The 27,678-nt window shown below is 35.8% G+C and overlaps 1 protein-coding gene across 3 annotated transcripts in view; it reads left to right on the top strand.

Moving 5' to 3' along the window:
* Positions 1-27,678, top strand: part of CSMD3 (CUB and Sushi multiple domains 3) — a 1,388,861-nt gene that overhangs the window by 1,204,600 nt on the left and 156,583 nt on the right. For all 3 annotated transcript variants that reach the window (XM_064268007.1, XM_003408442.3, XM_003408441.3), the window contains 3 exons: positions 5,816-5,940; positions 12,042-12,138; positions 15,651-15,755. In XM_064268007.1, the coding sequence (XP_064124077.1) occupies positions 5,816-5,940; positions 12,042-12,138; positions 15,651-15,755 (327 nt within the window). The remainder of the gene's footprint in view (positions 1-5,815; positions 5,941-12,041; positions 12,139-15,650; positions 15,756-27,678) is intronic.

Here is a 27,678-nt window from a genome sequence, read left to right as displayed (position 1 = left end):
CATCGAACCCCATTTAAGATTGATCCAAAAAGAAAAACACCAAGACATATCATCATCAAACTTGCCAAAACCAAAGACAAACAGAAAATTTTAAAAGCAGCCAGGGAGAAAAGAAAGGTTTCCTTCAAGGGAGAATCAATAAGAATAAGTTCAGACTACTCAGCAGAAACCATGCAGACAAGAAGGGAATGGGACGACATATACAGAGCACTAAACGAGAAAAACTGCCAACCAAGGATCATATATCCAGCAAAACTCTCTCTGAAATATGAAGGAGAAATTAAGATATTTACAGATAAACACAAGTTTAGAGAATTTGCAAAAACTAAACCAAGACTGCAAGAAATGCTAAAGGAGATTGTTTGGCCGGATGACCAATAATATCAGCTACCAGCACAATACAAGGTCACAAAACAGAACGTCCTGATATCAACGCAACTCAAACAGGGAAAGCACAAAAACAAACAAATTAAGACTAATTCTAAAAAATAAATAAATAAACAAAATAATACACACAACAGGAAATCATGGAAATCAATAGATAAACGATCAAAATAATCAAAAAGAGGGACTAAATATAGGAGGCATTGAACTGCCAGATGGAGAGTGATACAAGGCGAAATAGAAGGATACAAGTTAGGTTTTTACTTAGAAAAATAGGGGTAAATAAAAAGGTAACCACAAAAAGGAATATCAATCCCATAACTCAAGAAAAAAGCCAAGAAAAACGTAACGACTCAATAAACACAAAGTTAAACATTATGAAAATGAGGATCTCACAAGCTACTAAGAAAAACGTCTCAGCACAAAAAAGCATGTGGAAAAATGAAATGGCCAACAACACACATGAAAAGGCATCAAAATGACAGCACTAAAAACTTACTTATCTATAATTACGCTGAATGTAAATGGACTAAATGCACCAATAAAGAGACAGAGAGTCACGGACTGGATAAAAAAACACGATCCATCTATATGCTGCCTACAAGAGACACACCTTAGACTTAGAGACACAAACAAACTAAAACTCAAAGGATGGAAAAAAATATATCAAGCAAACAATAAGCAAAAAAGAAGAGGAGTAGCAATATTAATTTCTGACAAAATAGACTTTAGACTTAAATCCGCCACAAAGGTTAAAGAAGGACACTATATAATGATAAAAGGGACAATTGATCAGGAAGACATAACCATATTAAATATTTACGCACCTAATGACAGGGCTGCAAGATACATAAATCAAATTTTAACAGAATTGAAAAGTGAGATAGACACCTCCACATATATAGTAGGAGACTTCAACACACCACTTTCGGAGAAGGACAGGACATCCAGTAAGAAGCTCAATAGAGACACGGAAGACCTACTTACAACAATCAACCAACTTGACCTCATTGACTTATACAGAACTCTCCACCCAACTGCTGCAAAATATACTTTTTTTTCTAGCGCACATGGAACATTCTCTAGAATAGACCACATATTAGGGCATAAAACAAATCTTTCCAGAATCCAAAACATCGAAATATTACAAAGCATCTTCTCAGACCACAAGGCAATGAAGCTAGAAATCAATAACAGAAAAACTAGGGAAAAGAAATCAAATACTTGGAAAATGAACAATACCCTCCTGAAAAAAGACTGGGTTATAGAAGACATCAAGGAGGGAATAAGGAAATTCTTAGAAAGCAACGAGAATGAAAATACTTCCTATCAAAACCTCTGGGACACAGCAAAAGCAGTGCTCAGAGGCCAATTTATATCGATAAATGCACACATACAAAAAGAAGAAAGAGACAAAATCAGAGAACTGTCCCGACAACTTGAACAAATAGAAAGTGAGCAACAAAAGAATCCATCAGGCACCCGAAGAAAACAAATAATAAAAATTAGAGCTGAACTAAATGAATTAGAGAACAGAAAAACAATTGAAAGAATTAACAAAGCCAAAAGCTGGTTCTTTGAAAAAATTAACAAAATTGATAAACCATTGGCTAGACTGACTAAAGAAAAACAGGAAAGGAAACAAATAACCCGAATAAGAAACGAGAAGGACCACATCACAACAGAACCAAATGAAATCAAAAGAATCATATCAGATTACTACATAAAATTGTACTCTAACAAATTTGAAAACCTAGAAGAAATGGATAAATTCTTGGAACAATACTACTTACCTAAACTAACACATTCAGAAGTAGAACAACTAAATAGACCCATAACAAAAAAAGAGATTGAAACGGTAATCAAAAAACTCCCAACAAAAAAAAGTCCTGGCCCAGATGGCTTCACTGCAGAGTTCTACCAAACCTTCAGGGAAGACTTAACACCATTACTATTGAAGGTATTTCAAAGTACAGAAAAAGACGGAATACTACCCAACTCATTCTATGAAGCTACCATCTCCCTGATACCAAAACCAGGTAAAGACATTACAAAAAAAGAAAATTTTAGACCTATATCCCTCATGAACATAGATGCAAAAATCCTTAATAAAATTCTAGCCAATAGAATCCAACAACACATCAAAAAAATAATTCACCCTGATCAAGTGGGATTTATACCAGGTATGCAAGGCTGGTTTAATATCAGAAAAACCATTAATGTAATCCATCACATAAATAAAACAAAAGACAAAAACCACATGATCTTATCAATTGATGCAGAAAAGGCATTTGACAAAGTCCAACACCCATTTATGATAAAAACTCTCACCAAAATAGGAATTGAAGGAAAATTCCTCAACATAATAAAGGGCATATATGCAAAGCCGATGGCCAATATCACTCTAAATGGAGAGAACCTGAAAGCATTTCCCTTGAGAACGGGAACCAGACAAGGATGCCCTTTATCACCACTCTTATTCAACATCGTACTTGAAGTCCTAGCCAGAGCAATTAGGCTAGACAAAGAAATAAAGGGTATCCAGATTGGTAAGGAGGAAGTAAAGCTATCACTATTTGCAGATGACATGATCGTATACATGGAAAACCCTAAGAAATCCTCCAGAAAACTACTGAAACTAATAGAAGAGTTTGGAAGAGTCTCAGGATATAAAATAAACATACAAAAATCACTTGGATTCCTCTACATCAACAAAAAGAACACCGAAGAGGAAATCACCAAATCAATACCATTCACAGTAGCCCCCAAGAAGATAAAATACTTAGGAATAAATCTTACCAAGGATGTAAAAGACCTATACAAAGAAAACTATAAAACTCTGCTACAAGAAATTCAAAAGGACACACTTAAATGGAAAAACATACCCTGCTCATGGATAGGAAGACTTAACATAGTAAAAATGTCTATTCTACCAAAAGCCATTTATACATACAACGCACTTCCAATCCAAATACCAATGTCATACTTTAAGGGAATAGAGAAACAAATCACTAATTTCATATGGAAAGGAAAGAACCCCCGGATAAGCAAAACATTACTGAAAAAGAAGAAGAAAGTGGGAGGCCTCACCCTACCTGATTTCAGAACCTATTATATAGCTACAGTAGTCAAAACAGCCTGGTACTGGTACAACAACAGGCACATAGACCAATGGAACAGAATTGAGAATCCAGATATAAATCCATCCACGTATGAGCAGCTGATATTTGACAAAGGACCAGTGTCAGTCAATTGGGGAAATAATAGTCTTTTTAACAAATGGTGCTGGCATACCTGGATATCCATTTGCAAAAGAATGAAACAGGACCCATGCCTCACACCATGCACAAAAACTAACTCCAAGTGGATCAAAGACCTAAACATAAAGACTAAAACGATAAAAATCATGGAAGAAAAAATAGGATCTACCCTAGGAGCCCTAATACAGGGCATAAAGAGAATACAAAACATTGCCAAAAATGATGAAGAGAAACCAGATAACTGGGAGCTCCTAAAAATCAAACACCTATGCTCATCTAAAGACTTCACCAAAAGAGTAAAAAGACCACCTACAGACTGGGAAAGAATATTCAGCTATGACATCTCAGACCAGCGCCTGATCTCTAAAATCTACATGATTCTGTCAAAACTCAACCACGAAAAGACAAACAACCCAATCAAGAAGTGGGCAAAGGATATGAACACACATTTCACTAAGGAAGATATTCAGGCAGCCAACAGATACATGAGAAAATGCTCTCGATCATTAGTCATTAGAGAAATGCAAATTAAAACTACGATGAGATTCCATCTGACACCAACTAGACTGTCATTAATTCAAAAAACACAAAATAATAAATGTTGGAGAGGCTGCGGAGAGACTGGAACTCTCATACACTGCTGGTGGGGTTGTAAAATGGTACAACCACTTTGGAAATCCATCTGGCGTTATCTTAAACAGTTAGAAATAGAACTACCATACAACCCAGAAATCCCACTCCTCGGAATATACCCTAAAAATACAAGACCCTTCACACAAACAGATATATGCACACCCATGTTTATTGCAGCTCTGTTTACAATAGCAAAAAGCTGGAAGCAACCAAGATGTCCATCAACGGAGGAATGGGTAAATAAATTGTGGTATATTCACACAATGGAATACTACGCATCGATAAAGAACAGTGACGAATCTCTGAAACACTTCATAACATGGAGGAATCTGGAAGGCATTATGCTGAGCGAAATGAGTCAGTTGCAAAAGGACAAATATTGTATAAGACCACTATTATAAGATCTTGAGAAATAGAAAAAACGGAAAAGAACACATACTTTTGTGGTTACAAAGGGGGGAGGGAGGGAGGGAGGGGAGGGAGAGGGCTTTTTACTGATCAATCTGTAGATGGGAACTGCTTTGGGTGAAGGGAAAGACAACACTCAAAACATGGAAGGTCAGCCTAATTGGACAGGATTAAAAGTAAAGAGGTTTCCGAGATAAAATGAAAGCTTCAAAGGATAGCGAAGCAGGGGCTGGGGTCTGGGGAACTTGGTTTGAGAGGACTTCTAAATCAATGGGCAAAACAATTCTATTATGAAAACACTCTGCATCCCACTTTGAATTGTGGCACCTGGGGTCCTAAATGCCAACAAGCAGCCATCTAAAATACATTAATTTGTCTCAACCCACCGGGAGCAAAGGCAAAGGAAGAACACCAAGGTCACACGACAACTAAGAACCCAAGAGACAGAAAGGGCCACTTGAACCAGAGACCTACAATATCCTGAGACCAGAAGAACTAGTTGGTGCCCGGCCACAATCGATGTCTGCCCTGTCAGGGAACACAACAGACAACTCCTGAGGGAGCAGGAGACCAATGGGATGCAGACCCCAAATTCTCATTAAAAGACCACACCTAATGGTATGATTGCGACTAGAGGAATCCCAGAGACAATGCTCCCCAGAACTTCTGATGGCACAGGACAGGAACCATCCCCGAAGACAAATCATCAGGCATGAAAAGGACTGGTCAGTGGGGGGGAGAGAGATACTGATGAAGAGTGAGCTAATTAAATCAGGTGGACACAGGAGAGTGTGTTGGCAACTCTTGACTGGAGGGGGGATGGGAAGATAGAGAGAGAGGGAAGAAGGTAAAATTGGCAGGAAACGAGAGACTGTAAGGGCTGACTCAATAGGGGAAGAGCAAGTGGGAGAAGGGAGTAAGATGTATGTAAACCTACATGTGACAGACTGATTGGAATGGTAAATGTTCACTTGAAGCTTAATAAAAATTAAAAAAAAAAAAAACAGTATTATTAGCTGTGTTTGAAAGTCTAGTGTATCTCTAAGGTGCTATCTCTGCTTTTTTTTTTTTTCTTATTTTAATCCTTTGCATTAAAATTAACTCCCTCTCTTGGATTCCTTTAATTTTAGTGCCCTGTGGTGGAATTTTAACTAAGCGCAAAGGTACTATTTTGTCTCCTGGATACCCTGAGCCTTATGACAACAATCTGAATTGTGTATGGAAGATCACAGTGCCAGAGGGAGCTGGCATTCAGGTAAGGATATTTAAAATTTTCTGCTCTACATTTGTATGTTTGAGGTCAATCTTTTCAGAGATGACAGAGTGAGTGTTATTTCTGATGTTTAGCAAGCATTTTTGACTGAAATAATTGAATTTATTACTAGAAAGATATTTATTACGAGTTTGTTTTTTTAACCTGCAAGTGATAGAATGCCCAAATCAAGATGTCATAAGCAATAAGAAAAATGCATCACTCCACAAAACAGAGTCCTGAGGTAAGACGAGTCTACAGTTACTTGTCTCAGAGGTTCAGTTGTGTGATTCCTGACTCAGGTTATTTCCATCTCTCTGCTCTTCTGTCATCAGCATGTTGGCTCCAGTCGTTGTGGCTTTCAGATGGTTACAACAGTTTCAGGCATAATAGCCTTACATTGCAATAGACAATGGCCAAAATGGAGTACCCCTATCCGATGCACCTTTTCATAGTTAAGAAAACTTTTCCAGGTGCCTGCCAGCAGACTTTCCCTTATGTGTTATTGTCCAAAATTGCAATCATATTCATTCCTCGACAAAACACAGGGGATAGGAAAAGATTTAGTATGATTTGGCTTAAACGAATCAAGATTAACAACCTTGAGCTGGTGAGGGGTTCAGCCTCCCCTGAAGTGCATGGTTTGCATTTAATTGAACAAAATCAGGTCTCTGTTAGCAAGGAAGACAGATGCTCTTCCATAGGCAATCAACAGTGTTTTCCACATTATTTAATTTTGGTCATTTGGGGGGAGGAATTTTCCAAATACTGTTTTATGAGATTATTCTGAATAAATTGATGGCATTTTACTGCTGATTTTTTATTTAATCTATGTAAGGTATTTATATCTTTCATGAAAATAAATTGATTATTTTTCCAGTTGATTCATAGGATTTTCCTTTAGAAACTTGAGATACATAACAGTATTGGAAACTTTCAGCTGAACTTCTTGCTGTTGTGTTAGATACCACTGAGTCAGTTCCGACTCATAGTGACTCAGCGTACAACAGAACAAAACACTGCCTGGTCCTACACCATCCTTACAATCATTGCTTTGTTTGAGCCCATTGTTGCAACCACTGTGTCAGTCTACCTCCTTGAGGGTTTTCTTTTTTGCTGACCCTCTACTTGCTAGGATCTCAAATTCAGCTTGTCCAAATTGACTTCATGATTTTTCCTCTAAACTGTGAGCTTTCCTCTAATGCTTTTTGTCTCAGAATGCTCCCCTCATCTATTTATTTGCACAAGCAAGAAATCTTGATAATTTTCTTCTGGCTCTTACTTGATACAACAAAATATATCAAGTCTTTCTTCCACGTATCTCTCAAGTAAGTCTATTTCTCTCCATTTACACTTTCACCACCCAAATCTAGGTGGCCATTATGATTGTTCCAGGTTCTTATTCTTTTCTAATCCATTTCCCATAAGGCAGAGTAACCTTCTGAAAAATAAAAATATAATACTGTCAAATCCCTCAATTGTCCCCTACCTCCTTAATTCCTTGACACAGCTGATTATGCCTATGTGCTCTGCTCTCATTTCTTGCCTCTTCTATCCATGTATTTCAGTTCTTTACAAAAGCTTGACTCTCTGTCATCTCTGAACCTTTGTGCATACTGTTCCCTCTGCCTGCAACACTCTCCTTGACCCACCTTCATTTAGCTATTCTTACTCATCATTTCTGTCTCAACTTAATTACAATTCTGTAGAAGAATTTCCATGAATAAAACAAGGTTAAGTCTCCTTGCTATATGCTCCCCCAGCTCCCTGTCATTTCCTTATAATATCTACCACACTGTACTCTTATTCTTTACTTAATTACCTGTGAGCTCCTGAGGGCAGTAACCTAGTCTGTTCTGGCAGCTAGCACAGTGCCTGACAGTACATGCCCAGTAAATATTTTTCAAATGAATCAATAAGTACCAGCAGGATCAGTGGAGTTTTGACTGTTTTGTGGAGTTACCACAGCACGATGAACTTATAAGTTACCTGGAAAAAAAAAAAAAAAAAAAGCTACGTCGTATATTACTTGTCCCATGCAAATATTCTTCAAAACCAGACACTTATATCAATGACACAGTGAAATCTTTCACCAAGGAAGTGCTTTGTTTCACAATTGCAATTTAGAAAAATATGTATATATATAAGTTTAGCAGAGCATTTAGTAACTAAGAGGGTATGAAGCATGTTGGACTAAAAGACTACTGAACACTTTTTTTTCTAATTAACACTTTACATGAATGCTAACCTTAGAGATATTACTAGAACACAGCTGTATACTTGAAATTGAACCAACTTCATCTAAAAGTTATATTTATCTTTAAATGACAAGATACACCTACCTGCATAGTACACCAGGTTTAAAGCAATGGTTATTTTATTTGACTCTGTTGTGCTGAATATGTGTGTGAATCAATAAATCATATATGAGATGAAATGAGGTAGTGAATGTTGGAAAAAGGAGAAGAAATATTTGGAATGCTGAAACAATTACAAATAATATATAATGATTGCACATTCTTCAGAAATAACATCAAGAGATAGACATATTTGTTGCATTAATATGAAGTGAGAAGTTTGTTGGGAGGTGTGGATTCATTTTTTTTATTACTATTTTTAGCAAAGGGTATGGGAGAGAAAATTCCAGTGGAGCCAAATTCAATAATAACAGTGATAATTTTCAAGCAAAGAGCAATCTTTATGTGAGGAATCATGGAAAGTAATATTGGTTACATAATTAGATTAATTTGTAGAATGATCACCATGAGTTATTATAATCTTCTAAATAAAGCAAAATGGCATTTGTATGTCTGTACTACTGGTCTAACAATTAGAAATGTATTCCTCAGTAAGCTAGCCTATTGCCATGATGGACAGCTTCATCAAATACAAACTCTGAAGGTTGAGTTAGTAGCTGCTTTTTAAATATCTTTTATTTGTTGACTCTCATTTGGCTATTGTCACAGTGGGTCCAGAGTCGTTTTTGGGGACCTCCTGTAGTATCCCACTTGGTCATTATGTGCTTCTACACCCTCAATGCGTTTATTACACCAAGACCACATTCACAATTTGCCCAGAATCCTAGTGGCATATTGCCTTCGTTTCCTGTAGATGCTATAACAAATTACCACAAAATTGGCAGTTTGAAACAACGGAAGTTTATCCTCTCATAGTTTCTGAGGCCAGATATCTGAAATCAGTTTCATTGTACCAAAATCAAGGTGTTGGAAGGGCTGGGCTTTCTGGAGGCTTTAGGGGAGAATTCGTTCTTTGCTTATTGAAGATTCAAGTAGCTCCAGGAATGCCTTGATTTGTGGCCACATTCCCCCAATCTCTGCGTGTGTGATTACTTTGCTTTTTTCCCTTTTATCTTTGTTAAATAGTCCTCTGTCTGTCTCTTACGAAGACACTTGTAACTGCATCTAGGGTCCACCTGCATAATCTAGAATAATCTCCCTGTCTCAATAACCTTAATCACTTTTTCAAAGAGATTTTTTCCATAAAAAGTAACATTTACAGGTTCCAGGGGCCATTATTAAGCCTATTGCACATACCTCTACCCTGGGAGTAGCTTTTCCTGGAGATGTCTGTAATTTTGTTCTTGCCACCTCTGTACTTTTAATGACTCAGGAAAAAAAGATAAGTTATTATTAAATCTTCACTCGTACTTCCTCTTTTATTCAAATCACACAAAATCTTGTAACGTACCCCATAACAACTTGTGTCATATCTGGGTCCTTTTCGTATTCTAGTGCTGCTGTAGCAGCAATGCCACAAGTGGGTGGCTTTAGCAAACAGAGATTTATGTTCTCACAGCTTAGGCACCGGCTCTCTGGGATGGCTCTGGAGGCAGCTCCTGATCCTTGGTCCTCTGGTGATCCTGATGTGGTGTGGCATCTGTCAACCCCCATCTGCTTGCTTCTCAATGCCTAATCTGCTTTTTTCTATCTCATAGGTTATTGGCTTAAAATACACCCTACACTGTTCTTAACATAACAAAGAAAACTCGTTCCCTAAAAGGATTATAACCACAGGTATAGGGGTTAGAATTTACAACACATGTATTTGGGAGACACAATTCAATCCAGAACTGTCCTCCTTTCTTCTCTTATCTGCTGCCAACCTCATTTAGTCTTTTGTTGCTTCTGACAGGGGCTACTATAATAGACTTCAAAACTGTCTTTTCCCTTCTATTTTTTGCACCCAATTCATTGCTGTACTTAAAGTTCTGATTATGGTTTTTCCCCTTCTAAGCCCTTCAGTGAAATACTCCTCAACTGCATAATTATTATGCTCGTGTTCATTCTTTCTATTCTCTCTCTCTTTCAATCTCTCTTTGCTAAAATTCACTGAGTCCTTAATACAGGCTGAGTACAATTCTAAGTCCTTCATACACATGTTAACAAATTTAATCCTTACAACAGGTCCACTAATTAGATTCTATTATTCCAGCAATTTATGTAAGTAATCTAAGGCATAGAAAAGTTAACAATTTTCCTAGGGTCACACACTAACGGTAAAAGGAGCCAAGAAGTTACAAACCAGCTCTCTTGACTCAAAACTCTCTTTTATTTATTCACTAAGCTCTACTCTTTCTAATTTTTTTACACTTTCTTCTAACTTTACATGCATTTTTTTCCCTCATATAAATATCTTCCATTGCAACTAAATTGGATTACCAATGGCTCACTAAGCCCAGTTCATGGTTTGCCTTCTCTCTATCTTTACTCATTCAATAATTTATTTCAGTAGAAAACCTCTCCATATTTTAAACTTAACCCAGTGTCAACTTTTACATAAATCCCTACATTTTTCTTTAGCTGAATGTGATCCTTTCTTTCTTTGAACTAAAGGGGAAGAAAGATTAGATATGATGAAAAAAGCTGATAATTGTTTAAGGACATGGTGATTACATTGAAAACATACAGCCTTGGTTTTTTTCTTTTTCCTGCTCTGGAACATGGCCACTGGGTCTAATGCCAGTCACACAGGCGGGGGATCTGTTGCCATGTGGCACTCCACCTTGGAAGATCGGCACTTGCCTGAATGAAAGAATGATGATGGATACTTTTTTTGGATGAGAAATTTTTAATGAATGCAATTATTATAATTATTTAGTGAATGAGTGCTTACATTATTAACAGATTTTATCCAAACAAATAAATAGTATTAAAAAAAAAAAAAAACTGTCCTTTTCCCTTCACCAGAATTACAGAATATTTAATAAACAAAGAATAAAATAGATAATATCTGAAGTTGTGAGGGTCCTGGAAAAACACAAGCTGTGCCAAGTGATGTGCAATGAAGTAACACATGCCTCTTTCTTTAAATAAAATTTAACAGATATGATTAGAATACTCCAGCATTTGCCTTCTCAACATCACAGTGATTCAGTTATTACAACTTTATTCATAAAAAAATACTTTTAAAAGATGAGTCTGAAATGGTTACAAAGTATCATTTTAAGTCAACTGTATTGAGCCATATTAAAAAGTACATAGAGAATAATAATGTTACTTTTTTACAAAAAAGGGAGAGAAGAAATCGAGCAAAGGATAATGCAAGAAAAGGAAAATAAAATATATTTTTACCTAGTTCAAAAATCATATTGTATAGGATCCTATATGCTCATGTATCACAAATCTGATTTTTTTTCAATAGGCTGGAAATGATTATTTCTCAAATAAGAAAACTCAATGTTTGACAAGAATATAATACTTCAAAACATCAAAGTTCACAGTTGTTTGGAATATGCATTGGAATTCCTGGCACTGAGTCATTAAAGATTAACCCAAAGCTTTCCCTAAAGAGAATGTGATAATGACAAAGACACTCTCAAGAGAATGTGGTAGTGACAGACACTCTCAAGGTTATCCCTGTAGAAAATACTGCTTAGTGTTTGTAAGCTTTTCTTATAAAAATCAGCCCATGTAGGCTAGTGCCAAAATGCCAAAGATCAGTTCCATTAAAACTCGTCTATGAAGTACCGCAGTGATGTGATCCAGGATCGGAGCTCTCTCTTCCTGGGGGTTAACTAGACTGCAGCACATTCATATACTTAGAAATGTAGATATGCGTTCTAACCAGCAATTATTATTTCACAGGTGCAAGTTGTCAGTTTTGCTACAGAACATAACTGGGATTCTCTGGACTTTTATGATGGGGGTGACAACAATGCTCCAAGACTTGGAAGTTATTCAGGTAAATAAAAGAGTTGAGCTTAATTATAATATAGATGTAATAGGTATATAAAATCTCTTTTCAAAAGGGAACTCCCCAGAACTCTGATTTGGCAGTTTTAGTTTGCTTTTATAAATTATATACAATGAACTAAATTACAAGGCTACAGGTGTAAAAGTCTTTAAAGATAATACTGAAATTGCTATTAAAAACCTTACTGTATTCTTGCTATGTTTCTATAATTTTTCTTGATGCTGTTAGGTTAATGCTAATATTTTCATCTGAGCTAAGGTTCATAAATAGTATGAATTCCTTTTCCTTAAAAAAAGTTAACAAAAGTTAAAAATTCAACATTACTTAAAATTTCAACAATAAGAATAGATAGAGCTTGGTAATATGATATACCCACTCAGTGGAATGTTATGTGGTCATTAAAATACTTGTAGAGACTGTTGGAGACCTGGTGATGTACTGGTTAAGAGCTTGGATGCTAACAAAAAAAGTCAGGAGTTCGAATCCACTAGCTGCTCCTTAGAAACCCTGTGGGCCAGTTCTACTCTGTGCTATAGGGTCTCTATGGAGTAGACTGGATGGCAATGGGTTTTTTGATATGTAGCAGCATGGTAATGCTACAAGGTACTATGTAGGCAGAGTAAATAGAATACAAAATTATTTCCGTGAAATGAATATCATTACATAAAATTAAGATATACATATAAAAACAAGGCCAGAAGGAAACACAAAATAAAATAGTTTGGTTTCTTCAAGCAACAAGGTATTTTATTTTTTCTCTTCTTTTAATTTTGTTCAGTTTTTTAAAGGTAATTTATGCAATAATCTAAAAGCTTCCTTCAGTATACAGAAGGCAAAATAGATCCCAAAGTTCACCCTTCAGCCAAACATTACGCAGGTCTATAAAACAAACAATAACACCAGTGAGGAATGTGCTTCTTAGCTCAATCATGTAAATGAGGCCAAACGGAAGTGTCTGCCCAAAAGCAAAGATAAGGAGGTGGGAATGGACAGGAAAACAGGATGAATGGAAACAGGGAGCCTGGGCTGGAGAAGGGGAAAAGGTTGACCCATAGGGAAGATTGCAACCAATGTCACAAAACAATTCATATATTATTTAATGAGAAACTATTTTGCTTAGTGAACTTTCACCATAAAAAAATAGCACAATACAAAAAAAAAAAAAAACCTTCCTTGAGCATTATGCTTTTTTAGAAACTATCTATATGGGATCAAAATGATAACAGCAACTTAAAGATTAGAGAGGAATCTTAGGGGGCAGTGAATTTATGTTAATGGGGAGGAACAACTCAGAAAAGAGGGTGAGAATAGTTGCACAACTCAACGAATGCAATCAGTGTCACCAAATGGTACATGTAAAAACATCTAAATTGGTGTATGTTTTGGTGTATAAATTCTCAACAACAAAATAAAAATTTATATATAAGAAGGCAAAATAGAGTTATAATTTGTTTATTTTTACTACTATAATTTTTAAACTCTAGAAATATGAACTGACTAAAATTTTAATATATACATTTTAACAAAAATAAGTTTGAATAGCTTTAAAATCTGATAACTAATTTTTCAGCATGGCCAATGAAGAAAGGAAAGAAGAAATCTAGAGCAGGAGTAATTTGGCTTAGGCATAAAAAATACTTTATCACATTTAGGTAGAAATCTTCTTGAAAAATCTTCTAAAATATTGAGTACACTTTTGTTTATAATAGGTTAGGTGTAGCACTTTCTTAATAAATATGACAATGAAGATAATAAAATTGGTAAATAACAGCTATTGATTACTGATTGCTGGCTCTGCACCAGGTGCTGAGTTAAACATCTGAAACATATTTCTTCATTTGATCTTTCTAGCAGTCCTGTGAGGTAGTTGAGGCTTAGAGAGATTAGGTTGTCCAGTTTGTAGGGCTAATAATGCCAGAATGGGATTGGGATCCAGCTGGTGTGACTCCAGAGCCAGAACTCTTAATCACGAAGGTCATCCTAGAGACTCAAGGCAGGTCCAGCCACCTCTTCAGTTTTGTTTACCTCTGTATTGACTGATCGCAGTTAAGACACAATGGATAGAGAGCAAGGTCAGAAAAGAAGCAAATGTGTGTTCTGTAATGAATTATTTCCGATTTCTTTTATAGAAGCCATCAATGGTTAAAGTCCACAAGGTTGCGAAAAGCAACTGTGAAGTAACTAGTTGCTGAAAAACAATGCAACACTTTAGTGAGCTTGTTGAATATTATCTTAAAACATGGAAGAAATGGCAGTTATTTTTATGCCTGTCTTTTGAAACTGCTGAAGTTATAATCTAAAGGATTTTGAACTATTACTTTGCTCAATGTTAAATAGACAAAAAGTACTTAGCTCAAGCAAATATTTCATATGTCCTAGCTCAGTAATTGAATAAACTAACATTGATGCACTCCAGAAGTGCAGAAGAACACCATTATGACGCATTTCCTGAGCGACAAGGAGTGCAGAAGTGCAGAAGAACACCATTATGACTCATTTCCTGAGCGACAAGGCTAACACCATTGGGCTTTTTTGAAAGCCACCTACCAGCTTTGTTGTCTGAGTATGAGAGACATTAAGATTCTTGATGTGGTATAAAAAACCCATTGCCATTGAGTTGGTTCTGACTCCTAGTGACCCTATAGGACAGAATAGAACTGCCCCATAGGGTTTCCAAGGCTGTAATCTTTACAGAAGCAGATTGCCATATCTTTCTCCCGAGGAGCAAGGTGCTGATGAAGGTTTCAAACTGCCAACCTTTTGGTTAGCAGTGAAGTGCTTAACCACTGCACCACCAGGGCTCCTTTGATGTAGTATAGAAGAACATATATTAAAAATATATATAATCACTGTTAACACAACCATGCACCCATTGCTGTCGTGTTAGTTCCTACTTATAGTAACCCTATAGGATAGTGTAGAACTGCCCCATCTGGTTTCCAAGACAGTAATCTTTACAGGAGCAGTCTGCCACATCTTTCTTTAGTGGAACAGCTGGAGAGTTCAAATTGCCAAGCCTTTGGTTAGCAGCTGAGAACTTTAACTACTGCACCACCTGAGCTCCTAGGGGTAATAAATGACTATGTTATCTGAACCCATACAAAGTCTTACATTACTGTACCATAAAAACACATGCAGATGTCAAAATTAAGTTTATTATTAGCTCATGCGTGGAAAATTGAAATCCGTATGAAATTAAAAATGTTTATTTTAGGGGACCTGTAAAATTTAGTAAGCTGAATTTTGCCAGCTGTCTTTGGTCCTACCTACTTTTAGGAAGCAGTCTAACATGATCTCGAACATCTACCTCTTAGGAAATAGGAAAAGCAAAATGAAAGAGGAATGTCAAAGAACTATTTAAATTAAAAATTATTGAAATACAGCTCCACCGATACTAATTTAATCATAATCTATTGGCTAGTTAGTAGGTAACATATTGAATTTCACTATAATATTTACTGTATAGTGATCATTGACCTACATTTCATTTATCATTTCAGGAACAACAATACCCCATCTTCTGAACAGTACATCTAACAATCTGTATTTAAATTTTCAATCAGATATCAGTGTTTCCGCTGCAGGATTTCATCTTGAATACACAGGTAAAAATAATATGTGCTATTCAGGAAGTTAAAAACAAGCTTGTATTTCTTTTAAAAATTACTTTGCTGAATATAGAAATTACAGTGACTTTCCAAATAGGAATATTCAGTCTTACTTTCTTAAGGTTTTGAAATGTTTCTTTTATTCAATTACAAATTATATGTATATAGTTCTAATGATTTTTAGCAGAGTTATAAGTATTTTCAAAATGTGGAAGAAGGAATTGGCTCTTGTAGAAATTTTGAAATTGGAATTGGAGTAAGTGGTTTTTCTTCTTGGATGTTATTGTTACTTGTATCCAGTTGGCTTCAACGCTAGCAACCTTCATACAGCAGAATGCACATTGCCTGGTCCTACAGCATTCTCATAATTGTTGCTGTGTTTGAGCCGATTGTTGCAGCCATTGTATCAATTGATCTCATTGAAGGTCTCCCTCTTTTTCAGTGATCTTCTAATTTATGGGTAGGAAACACGTATTTGTTTCCCAACTCCTTACGATAATTTTAGACACAAAACAAATTAGGTACTTAGTTAAATATATTCCTGCAACATTATTTTTTTCCCTATATAAAACTATGACAGGCATAATTAGGTGACTATGTGGGTAATTATGGGTTTAACCATTCTCTTATATAATATAAGCTCCAGAAAGTCAGCACCTGTCATGAAGACAGGACCATGTCCATTTAGTTTGTCATTGTTTCTCTAGCACTGAACTTATTAGGCACTCAGAGTACATTTGTTAAATGAATGAATGCATGGGCTCAATAATTGGAAGTAGAAGATAAAATATATATAAATAACATTGGCATATGTCAATACCATCAGTATACCTATACTGATGCTAATGTTTATAAAAGGTTTAGAATGTAGGTCTGTAAGCACTTTTTAATGATGTGCTGCTTGCCTCTGCTTCCTGGAGGTACCCTACTGAAGATTACCTCCTCAATATCACTTTGTCCTGGCTTCTTAGTTCCCATTGTAATATCATTACCTGAACTGGAAGTTCTGATAGAAGAGAAACTCCCTGTGGGAAAGAACAGAGGCTGCAGTGTTTTCTACAAGTATAAAAAACAAAACAAAACAAAACAAAAAACAAGTATAAGCATATATTAAATAAATACTGGTTCATTGATTTTTAACTTTTTTTTTTTTTTTTTTTGGTTTTACAGTGATGTATTTACTTTCCTGCTACTCTAACCCTCAGATACAAAAAATGTAAAATTTTAATATAAATACACAACAAATCTATAGGAGATTCATTCATTCATGCTTCATTTAACCAACTAATATTTTGAACACCTACTCTGTGCCAATTGGTATACTTGACATGGGGAATACAAAGATAAATATGTCCTGGTCTCTTTTTTGATGAGACCACAGCCTAGAAGGGGAGACAGAAATAAAGCATTAATACAGTATTATGAATTCAGTAATAGAGATGTTTACGAAAAGCAGTAAGTAAGTAGTTCCATCTAGGAAGTACAGCGAGGACCTCGAACAGGATACTCGAGATCAATCTTAAGGAATAGCAGGAGTTTAACAATTAGATAATGAGGGATAGATATTTTCATCAGAGGAAGCTTCATGTTTAGACAGAGCTGTGGAAAGTGATGCATTAGGGGACTTGTGATTACCTTAGTAGGGATGGTGAACAAGTTTTAGGGAGCACCTGGAGCTAACATTGTTTATATAAGCAAGGCCATTCCTGGGAGGTGCAGGATATCATCATCAGGAGTTTGACTTTGTTGTAGGTGAGGCAATTAAAAAGCAGCTTATGTTTTGATAGTTACTCATAATACAGATATTGTCATACTCACATATAAATTGAAGAAACCATTTTTAAGTTCCTTGTGTACAACTTTTGCATTTCTGAAATGTATTGTTGAATGCTGAAAGGAGCACTTATTTGTACAGTCATATTAGCTTAATATCCATGATATATTCTGTGTAATAGGACATTATGTGATTTGGAAATTGTGCAAACACCATATCCTATACAAGCAGTCCTCAGATTACGAACAAGTTCCATTCCTAAGTCTGCCTTTAAGTTGAATTTGTATGTAAATCAGAACAGTTAGGTATGGTTCATATCTAATGTCAGTTAGTCAAATGTTTGTCTTAGTACATAGTGTATAGTATACTTTTCTATGCATTAAAAAAAATTAAAGAAACACTTCCAGATACACTAAAACATCTTGAACATACTACTACTATAATAACAATAATATTTTGATGTGTATCACAAAGTAGCACCTGTTCATTATTACAAACCATTGTATGTACCTTGAATTCTTAATATAATAGGCTTTACGGGGGTTGTTTCATAACTATGGGTTGTGTGTAAGTCAGACATTCATAACCCAGGGACTGCTTGTATAACCTTATGGGACCTTGGATATATATGTGGTTGGGTGTTGCCCAAATGGATGTTATGCAGCGCATAACTGCAAAAGATAAATAATATGAATCATTTAAAAATAATGAGATTATTTATTCAATTATCTAGATTCTTTTTCAAACTGTTCTTTTGATTAGAAACTTTTAATTATTCTCAATAAATGAAGGAAATTGAGTTACAGCTCAATCACTAAATAATAGATTTTATTATTACAAAGTGGCTTACTGCACTGAAGAGAGAATATGGAGTTTTACTGCATTTCTTAAGGGAAAGAGATGACTAGTAGATTCAAATCTTCTGGCAATTTTAGAAGCTTAAAAGTCAACATCTTTGATAGGCCTTTGCTGTTAGGTGCCATGGAGTTGCTTCCAACTCATAGCAACCCTACGTGCAACAGAAATAAACATTGCCTGGTCCTGTGCCATCCTCACAATCATTGCTATGTTTGACGTTATTTTTGCAGCCTCTCTGCCAATTCATCTCATTGAGAGTTTTCATCTTTTCCACTGACTCTCTGCTTTACTAAGCATGATGTCCTTCTCCAGGGACTGACCTATACTGGTAACACGTCCAAAGTATGTGTGACAAAGTCTCACCATCCTCGCGTCTAAGTAGAATTCCCTCTGTACTTCTTCCAAGACAGATTTGTTTGTTCTTCTAGCAATCCATGGTGTATTCAATATTCTTTACCAAAGCCATAATTCAAATGCATCAATTCTTTTTCAGTCTTCCTTATTCATTGCCCAGTGTTCACATGCATATGAAGCAATTAAAAATACCATGACTCGTGTCAGGTGCACCTCAGTCCTCAACTGACATATTTGCTTTTTAAAACTTTAAGGAGATTTTTTTGCAGTAGATTTGCCCAGTGCAATGCATTACTTGATTTCTGGACTGCTTCTTCCATGGACATTGATTGTGGATTCAAGTAAAACGAAATCCTTGACAACTTTAATATTTTCTCTGTTTATCATGATGTTGCTTATTGACCTAGTTGTGAGGATTTTTGTTTTCTTTAGGTTGAGGTGTAATCCACACTGAAGGCTGTGGTCTTTGATTTTCTTCAGTAAGTGCTTCGAGTCCTCTTCACTTTCAGCAAGCAAGGCTGTATCATCTACATATCACAGGTTGTTAATGAATCGTCCTCCAGTCCTGATGCTGCATTCTTCATCATATACAGATTGAATAAGCATGGTGAAAGGATACAACCCCAAGGCACATTTTTCCTAATTTTATACCATGCAGTATCCCCTTGTTCTGTTCAATTAACTGCCTCTTTGTCCATGTACAGGTTCCTCATGAGTACAATTAAGTGTTCTGGAATTCTTATTTTTCACAGTGTTATCCATAATTTGCTGTGATGCACACAGTGGAATGTCCCTACGTACTCAATAAAAACCAGGTAAACATCCTTCTGGTATTCCCTGCTTTAGCCAAGATCCATCTGACATCAGCAATGATATCCTTCATTCCACGTCCTCTTCTGAATCTGGCTTGAATTTCTGGCAGTTCCCCGTTGATGTACTGCTGCAACAATTTTTTAAATTATCTTTGACTTAATTTTATTTTCATGTGATATTAATGATATTGTTCAATAATTTCCACATTCTGTTGTATCACCTCTCTTTGGAATAGCCACTTCTATGAATCTTTTCCAGTTGGTTGTCCAGGTAACTATCTTCCAAATTTCTTGGCATAAATGAGTGAGTGCTTCCAGCATTGCATCCATTTGTTGAAACATCTCAACTAGTATCCTGTCAATTCCTGGAGCCTTGTTTCTCACCAATGCCTTCAGTGCAGCTTGGACTTCTTCCTTCATTACCATAGATACTTGATCATATGCTACCTCCTGAAATGTTTGAACGTGGACCAGTCTTCTGGGTACAGTGACTCTGTCTATTCCTTCCATCTTCTTATGATGCTTCCTGTATCCTTCAGTTTTTTGCCCATAGAGTCCTTCAGTATTAGGAAACTCTGGTGGTATGGTGGCTAACAGCTATAGCTGCTAACCAAAAAGATGGCAGTTCAAATCCACCAGGCACTCTAATTTAAAAAATAATGTTGAGTATCTACTATATAAAAAATATTCTGATTTGAGCTATAGGAGATTGGAAGATGAACGAGACACAATCTATTTTCCTAATCTTGTAAAAAAACCTGTTACATGGAGGACATTTTCCCTTATACTTATGATTATTTTTCCATCAATGTTATAACTAGTTTTTTCTATAAAGTGAGTAGTCAAGTAATGCCAATGTTTTCTAAATCAGTTATCTGAATCGAATTAAAAAATGTAGGAAAGAATTTGCCATTGGTAGTGAATGAATATAAGAAAGAATACTGTATCAACGTATTTTAGGTACAGTTGCTTTAAATAATGAGACTACCAGTTCTCCATGTAGAGGCTACTGTCATCGAATGCCATTTAATTTGTTAGCTTTGAATTCACATAGTCTAAAGCACTTGTTCTCATAGTCATGTTTAGGGTTCAAACTGATCCCCAGATACTTCTTAAGAATCATTAACTATCTGGATTATCCAAGCAAGAGAAAAACAGACAAAAATCTGAGCAACATATTTAGGCATTCTAAGGACAGTGTTAACTGTATTTTTCAAAAACCACAAGGCGGCAGCCTATTAGAAGAGAATGAGATTAAATTAGAAGAGGATGAGATTACTACCAAAAATTTTAAGCATTGTGTTGTGAGACCTTAACTAAACTATAAAAACATTTACTAACCGCTTCTTTTTAATTGAAATAAAATACTAAAGAACTTCCTGCTTTAAATTAAATGTAATTAGTAAAAAAAAAAACCTGTAAAGGTATAGTAAAATAATAATTATATCAAATTATAATTCAACAAACAAAATATCTCCAGGTAGATAAAAATTTTTTGGAAAAATTAAATAAAGGCCTTGCCAGATTGTTACACTTGGTAACATTGTCACATGAAATTACAGTTTTATGTGTTGGATGTGTTATTTTAAATCAAATTCAGCGAATATAAACTGAATCAGAGATATAAATAGAAAAAAGAAAGGTGTGCAGAGAACTAGATGAGAAAAAAGAAAGTTATAGGGTATAGAAAAAGGGAAGCAAGTAAGAAAGAGGAACATTTCAAGAAAGAAAAGAGAAAATGATGCATTTAGTGGTCAATAGTTAAATCAGTGCTAAAGGATGACTAATGTACTTTAATTAAAAAAGGTTTTGGAATATACTTAATGTTTTCAAATTCATTGTTTAGTCAATAAGAACATTAGCCTAGTATTTGCAAGGTATTAACTATGTGCAAGGGAACTGGGGGAGGGTTGCAGAATTAAAATTACTAATAAATTCTGCTCTACTCTTTAAGGACAAACATAAAACAAAGCATGGCAGTATTTTTGGGTGCTTTTTTTTTGTTAATAACAGATTGAAAAGCAGCGATATTTCGGTTTCTTCAGTTAAAATGTGTTTAGTGGGTCAAGCACTGCATACAGCAGCTGTGGTACGGAAAAGGTTCAGCAGGACAATCTGAAAAGCCAACTGCCACTGCGCTGCACACGTTCAGAAACTCCAGAGAATACAGTGCCCTCTACACAGAGTGACTTTTTTTTTTTTTTTTTTTTTGCAAATAATCCGTTTTGTTTATGGAAAGGGCACCTTAACTGCTGTCAAGTTTCAGAATGATAAGCTTCCCTTTGTGGACAAATGGGTATGTTGTGGTAACTCAGGATATCTGTGCGTTTGTGGAGGCAGATTATAATAACTAGACGTAGATATTTTAAATAAATATGTATTCAGAAACTGGCACTGTTACTGATAGAGCTATAAGGATGCAATAGCCACTGTGAGATAAACTATTTCTTAATGAGTATAAACAAGAAATATAAGAATATTTGAAAAAAAAATCTTTCAGTATAGATACGTAGGAAAAGGAAAATGCTTAAACAGCTTGGGTGCTGGGAAAAATAATTGTGTATGTGAGTGGTATGTATGTGTGTAAACAAAAATGGTTATATTCACATTTTCCCTATTGAGGAAACACCTATTGGTGGCACATCTTTGGTATTCCTTTCGCAACAATTTCTCAAATAAAATTTCTGCCCACAAGGTAATGTAAGGGAGGAATCACAATAGGAAAATAACAGCTTCAAATTCACACTGTGATTGCCAGCAACAGATGCAAAAGGCTTTAAGGTATCCTATGATTTCAGAAACCTATAAAAAAAGAATAAATTTTTTTCCCCTCATCCAAGAAAGCAGGCTCTTTCTATATTCCTAGAGGGATATTTTATACACTAAAGGTTTCAGGAGACATGGCAGGTGTTCTTCTGTCTTAGGAAATGGGAATTTGGCTGAGTTTATTTTAGCAAGTGAGTATTTTCTCTGACTTTCCTATATGATGACAAAGTTTTCAGGAAAAGAATATACAGTATTTCTAATGGCACGGTTACTAGACAGATTAATCCTTCATCAGTGTGGATATATTATATGCACTTTATTTATTTGAAAGATAAATGCCAACAAATAAAAAAATAGGCTGGTTTTTATCACATAATATCTATCCCCCCTTAAACTTGAGATAATGACATTTTAACTTTGGGATGTCAAACTCATATTACTGTTGTTGCTATTTTTGTCTTTGTTGTTGTTGTTATTACTATTATTATAGTGACAAATCTTATATCCCTTCTGCCTAATCTATTCTTCCCACATCTTGTTCTTATTTATTATTCTAGATACCCATTTTGATGTTTCTAGATACCCATTTCATAACATTACTTTTTTATTCCTTATTAAACAAAGGCAACATTCTTTAACAGCTTCTATAATCTGAGTTGGAAACCCTGGTGGCGTAGTGGTTAAGTGCTACGGCTGCTAACCAAAAGGTCAGCAGTTTGAATCTGCCAGGTGCTCCTTGGAAACTCCATGGGGCAGTTCTACTCTGTCCTCTAGGGTTGCTATGAGTCGAAATTGACTGGGTGGCACTGGGTTTGGTTTTTTTGGTTTATAATCTGAGTCTTTTTTTTACTATGCGTATTTCATAATGGAAAACCTGGTGGTGTAGTGGTTAAGTGCTACAGCTGCTAACAAAAGGGTCAGCAGTTCAAATCCGCCAGGTGCTCCTTGGAAACTCTATGGGGCAGTTCTACCCTGTCCTATAGGGTCACTGTGAGTCGGAATTGACTCGATGGCACTGGTTTTTTTGTTTGTTTGTTTGTTTATTTCATAATAGTCCTCCACTTAAACAAATGAAGTAACTATTTGTTCTAGGTAGACCAAGAGTTTTTCTTAGCTCTCCCCTTCCCTTCCCTCCATGGGACATGCCCCAAATCTCTCCTTCCTTTTTCCAGCCAAAACTCTCTTACATTCTGTTTTAACTTCATTGACTCAATCAGTCCATCCAGAAATGGTTTTTTCTTTCTCTGGACTCTGACATTACATACTTTTCATCTCTCTCAATGCCTATATCCATTCCATCAACCATTAATTAGTGAACAATTTTTATATTCCAGACATTGCTCACATTAGTAAATAAAAGAGATAATATACTCTTGTCCCATGGAACTTACAGTGTAGCAGAAGACAGGCAAAAAATAAAAATACAATACATTGGTAAGGTAAATAATATTTCAGAAAGTAGTAAGTGTCATAGAAAAAAATAGACCAAGAGTGAGGAGATCAGTACTGGTAGGGCTGAAGAGGGGGGTGTTACAATTTCAATAAGGTAGTCAGGACAGGCCTTACAGAAATAGTGATATTTGAACAAAGAATGAAAGGAGGTTCAGGATGAAATCTTGCTGATACATGAGGAAATAGTGTTCTAGGGAAGAGCCAGCAGAAATATGCGAAAAGACAAGTATGATGGTCAGAAAGAAGGTAAGGGTTGTAGGAAATGAAGTAAGAGATGAAAGGAAGGTGGGGTCTTCTTATAAGCCGTTGTACGGTCTTTATTTTTTCCTTTAAATAAAATGCAGAGTTGTTAGGGAATTTTGAGCAGAAGAATGAAATGCTTTGACTTACAAAGTACTGTGATGTTTTCTAATTACTAATGTGTAAGCAAATCATTTTAATTAGCATTCTTACATTATCTCTCAATGAATCCTAAGCTACTTGAGGGGAGTGTGTTGCACATTGTTTATTTATGACAGGGTACAACACAATGTGTTGCTCTGATTGCATCCTCAATTAATATTTGCTGGAAACCTGAAAAAGCAATGACTACATTTATCCAAGTTCGATTATCACTTTGTACAACTGTGAGCTATGTACATTGTCTATTACCACACGGGTACTCAAAGATCTAACTGCCAACAAGCTAATTGCACAAAGTATGCCAGTTTCTATTAAGTTCTTTTGTAGTTACTTATTAAAGAAGAAGGGTTAAACTTAGGAAACCACATTTTTTTTTTTTTCCAGAGAAGAAAAGCTTTTTTTGTGGTTGTTTTCTGTACCACTTTGTCTTCTTCTCAGGCATTAAATAAAATAAATTGCTTAAATTCTATTTATTTAAATTTGGGTCAAATGTTTTCACACTTTTTTCCTTTAAAAGTACTTGAAGTAAAGACAACTATTTCTTGGTTTGATAAATACTAATATTTGGGGCTTACACTCACTGATCTGTCCACGATGGCTTTCAAAGTTGGTCCACCCACGGTACAAGTAGCCAGTTATATCGGAGCAGTGTAAACTGTTACTAGCTGTAAGTATTTTAGTTAGGTTCTTTCTTTCAATAGTAGCTAGTAGCATCTCCATTATTATTATTATAATCATAATAATAATGAACTTTAAGTACTTAGTATATGCCAAGCACAGTGCTAAATGTTTTATAGACATATGTTTATATAATTTTGCAAGCAACACTGAGGCAGATATTATTTTAAACCCTATTTTGTGAATGGCAAAACTGAGGTTAAGAGAATACACTGAGCTCCAGGTTTTCAAAGTTAGTAAGTAGTAGAAGTAAGAAGACTGAAGAAGAATTGATGCTTTTGAATTACGGTGTTGGAGAAGAATATCGAATATACCATGGACTGCCAAAGGAATGAACAAATCTGTCTTGAATAAATATGACAAGAAAGCTCCTCAGAAGCAAGAATGGTGAGATTATGTCTCACATACTTTGGACATGTTACCAGGAGGGGTCAGTCCCTGGAGAAGGATCACACTTGGTAAAGTAGAGGGTCAGCGAAAAAGAGGAAGACCCTCAATGAGATGGACTGACACAGTGGCTGCAACAATGGGCTTAAGCATAACAATGATTGTAAGGATGGAGCAGGACCGGGCAGTGTTTCATTCTGTTGTACACAGGGTTGCTCTTGACAGCACATAACAGCTACAACAGAAGTGAAATAATTTGACTCCAGAGCTGGCAGTGTTAACTACTGTATTATAGCCCTCTGTATAATCTCGTCCCATAATTTCCCAACTCCATATTACTTCCCAAATAAAAGAACAATCTCATTCCTTTATTTATTAAATATTGTTGAGCACCTACTAAATGCTAAGTATATTTTCTTGGTGTGGGGGCTAAAAATTTGTATAAGATTCAGTACTAAGAATTTTCCAGTGTAATGAGAGTTAAAAAAAAAAAAAAAAGAAAGAAAACAAAACCATTGCTGCTGAGCCGATGCCAAATCATAGAAACCCTGTTGGACAGAGTAGAACTGCCCCATAGGGTTTCCAAGGAGAAGCTGGTGAATTCAAACCGTAGACCTTTTGATTAGCAGTCAAACACTTAACCACTGTGCCACCAGGTCCCTGTGATGAAATTAAGGACACTCAAATGATTAATTTCAAAATGGTGAAAGTACGGTAAGAATGTTCATATAAGTTGATTTTTTTTCAGCTATTTGTGCACTATAATCACCTTGAAGTTTTTTTAAAAATCCAGATGACAAGACCCCACCCTAGAAGATCAAGTCAGTGTTCCTGGTATTCAGACAAGCATTTGCATTTTCACCAAGCTCCCCAGGTGACTTTCACAATGATCGAATCAGGACAATTTTTATAATTCAGATGATGGCAAAAGGAAGACGGTGATCAAATCTGTTGGGGTTACTGGTGATGAAGTGAGGGAAGACGTCATCAGAGGGGAGACAGAAGCCCTTTCGAAGAATTAAAGGATAGCTAAAAAAAAAAAATAAAAATTTTTTTTTTTTTTTTTATGGAAACAGCCTGGTGCTTTGAAGGGTCCTCCTGGCATACAGGTGGATACAAGATTTAATTCTGGAGTTCGACTCTGGTTTATGTCTTAGCACTACAATTTGCTAGCCATGCGATACTCGAAAAATTACTGAGGTTCCCTCAAAATCCAGTTTTCTCATCTGTATAAGATATTAACTGGAATATTTGTTTTAGAATTAAATGAGATAATCCATGTAAAGTGCCTAGCACATAGTAAACCATCAACAAATATCACCTTTTCTTGCTGATGAGATAACATCAGAGCCAAAATAGCTGAAGAAGTCAAGTGGTGTTTTAAGTGTCAGAAGGTAAGATTATAGAGGTGGCAGAGTATTTTCTAGTAGAGCAAGACCCATTGAAGTGTTTCAATTTGGAGAGCAACATGATCAGTCTTGAATTTTAGAAAGTCTCCTTTATTTTTGAAAATGAAGAATGCATTGCATATAGAGAACAAGCCAGAGGAAAGTAGTTCTAGGGGGTGCTATTGCAATAGTTCACATGAGAAACTCAAAGATGGTAATCGTGGTTATGTAATGAAACAGGACTACATTCTGGAAATATTAAGGAGTAAAAATGAAAATATTTATGGCCAGTTAAATGCTGAGGATGTGAAGGAGGGAGTGGTAGAGGATGCTTCTTAAGTTTATGATCTGTTTTTGTTTTTACTTTAGACAGTATAACTTTATATGGCCACGTTTTTGCTTTATTCCATTGAATAGCTGGCCTTTCAGTTACTTAGACATTTTCATTGATTTCTAACCCTTAAGTATTGATATACCTAAATCAAGATCAACATAAGCACTTTCATTTAACTGTAATAATTAGACATTGCACCTTGCAGTGCGATTTAGGAACCAAAGTATTTCCTGATTTTACTACTGATAATACCAGTATATATATATAAAAAAATCAAAACCACTGCCATTGAGTTGATTCCGAGTCATAGTGACCCTATAGGACAGAGTAGAACTGCCCCATAGAGTTTCTAAGGAGTGCCTGGTGGACTTGAACTGCCGACTTTTTGGTAGGCAGCCGTAGCACTTAACCACTACCAGTATACATACAGGTATATTCTTAAAAGTTTGAAGTCTATATGGACACCACATTATACATGAGTCAGAATCGACTTGATGGTAATGGGTTTGGTTATATACATATATATGTGTGTATGTGTGTGTGTGTGTATATATATATATATAGAAACCCTGGTGGCGTAGTGGTTGAGAGCTATAGCTGCTAAGCAAAGGGTCGGCAGTTTGAATCTGCCAGGCTCTCCTCGGAAACTCTATGGGGCAGTTCTACCCTGTCCTCTAGGGTCGTTATGAGTCGGAATCGACTCGACGGCACCGGG

This window comes from Loxodonta africana, chromosome 14, assembly GCF_030014295.1.
Source record: "Loxodonta africana isolate mLoxAfr1 chromosome 14, mLoxAfr1.hap2, whole genome shotgun sequence".
Classification (NCBI taxonomy): Eukaryota; Metazoa; Chordata; class Mammalia; order Proboscidea; family Elephantidae; genus Loxodonta; species Loxodonta africana.
The sequence above is the reverse complement of the archived record's forward strand: the minus strand, read 5'-3'. Positions and strand labels throughout refer to the sequence as shown.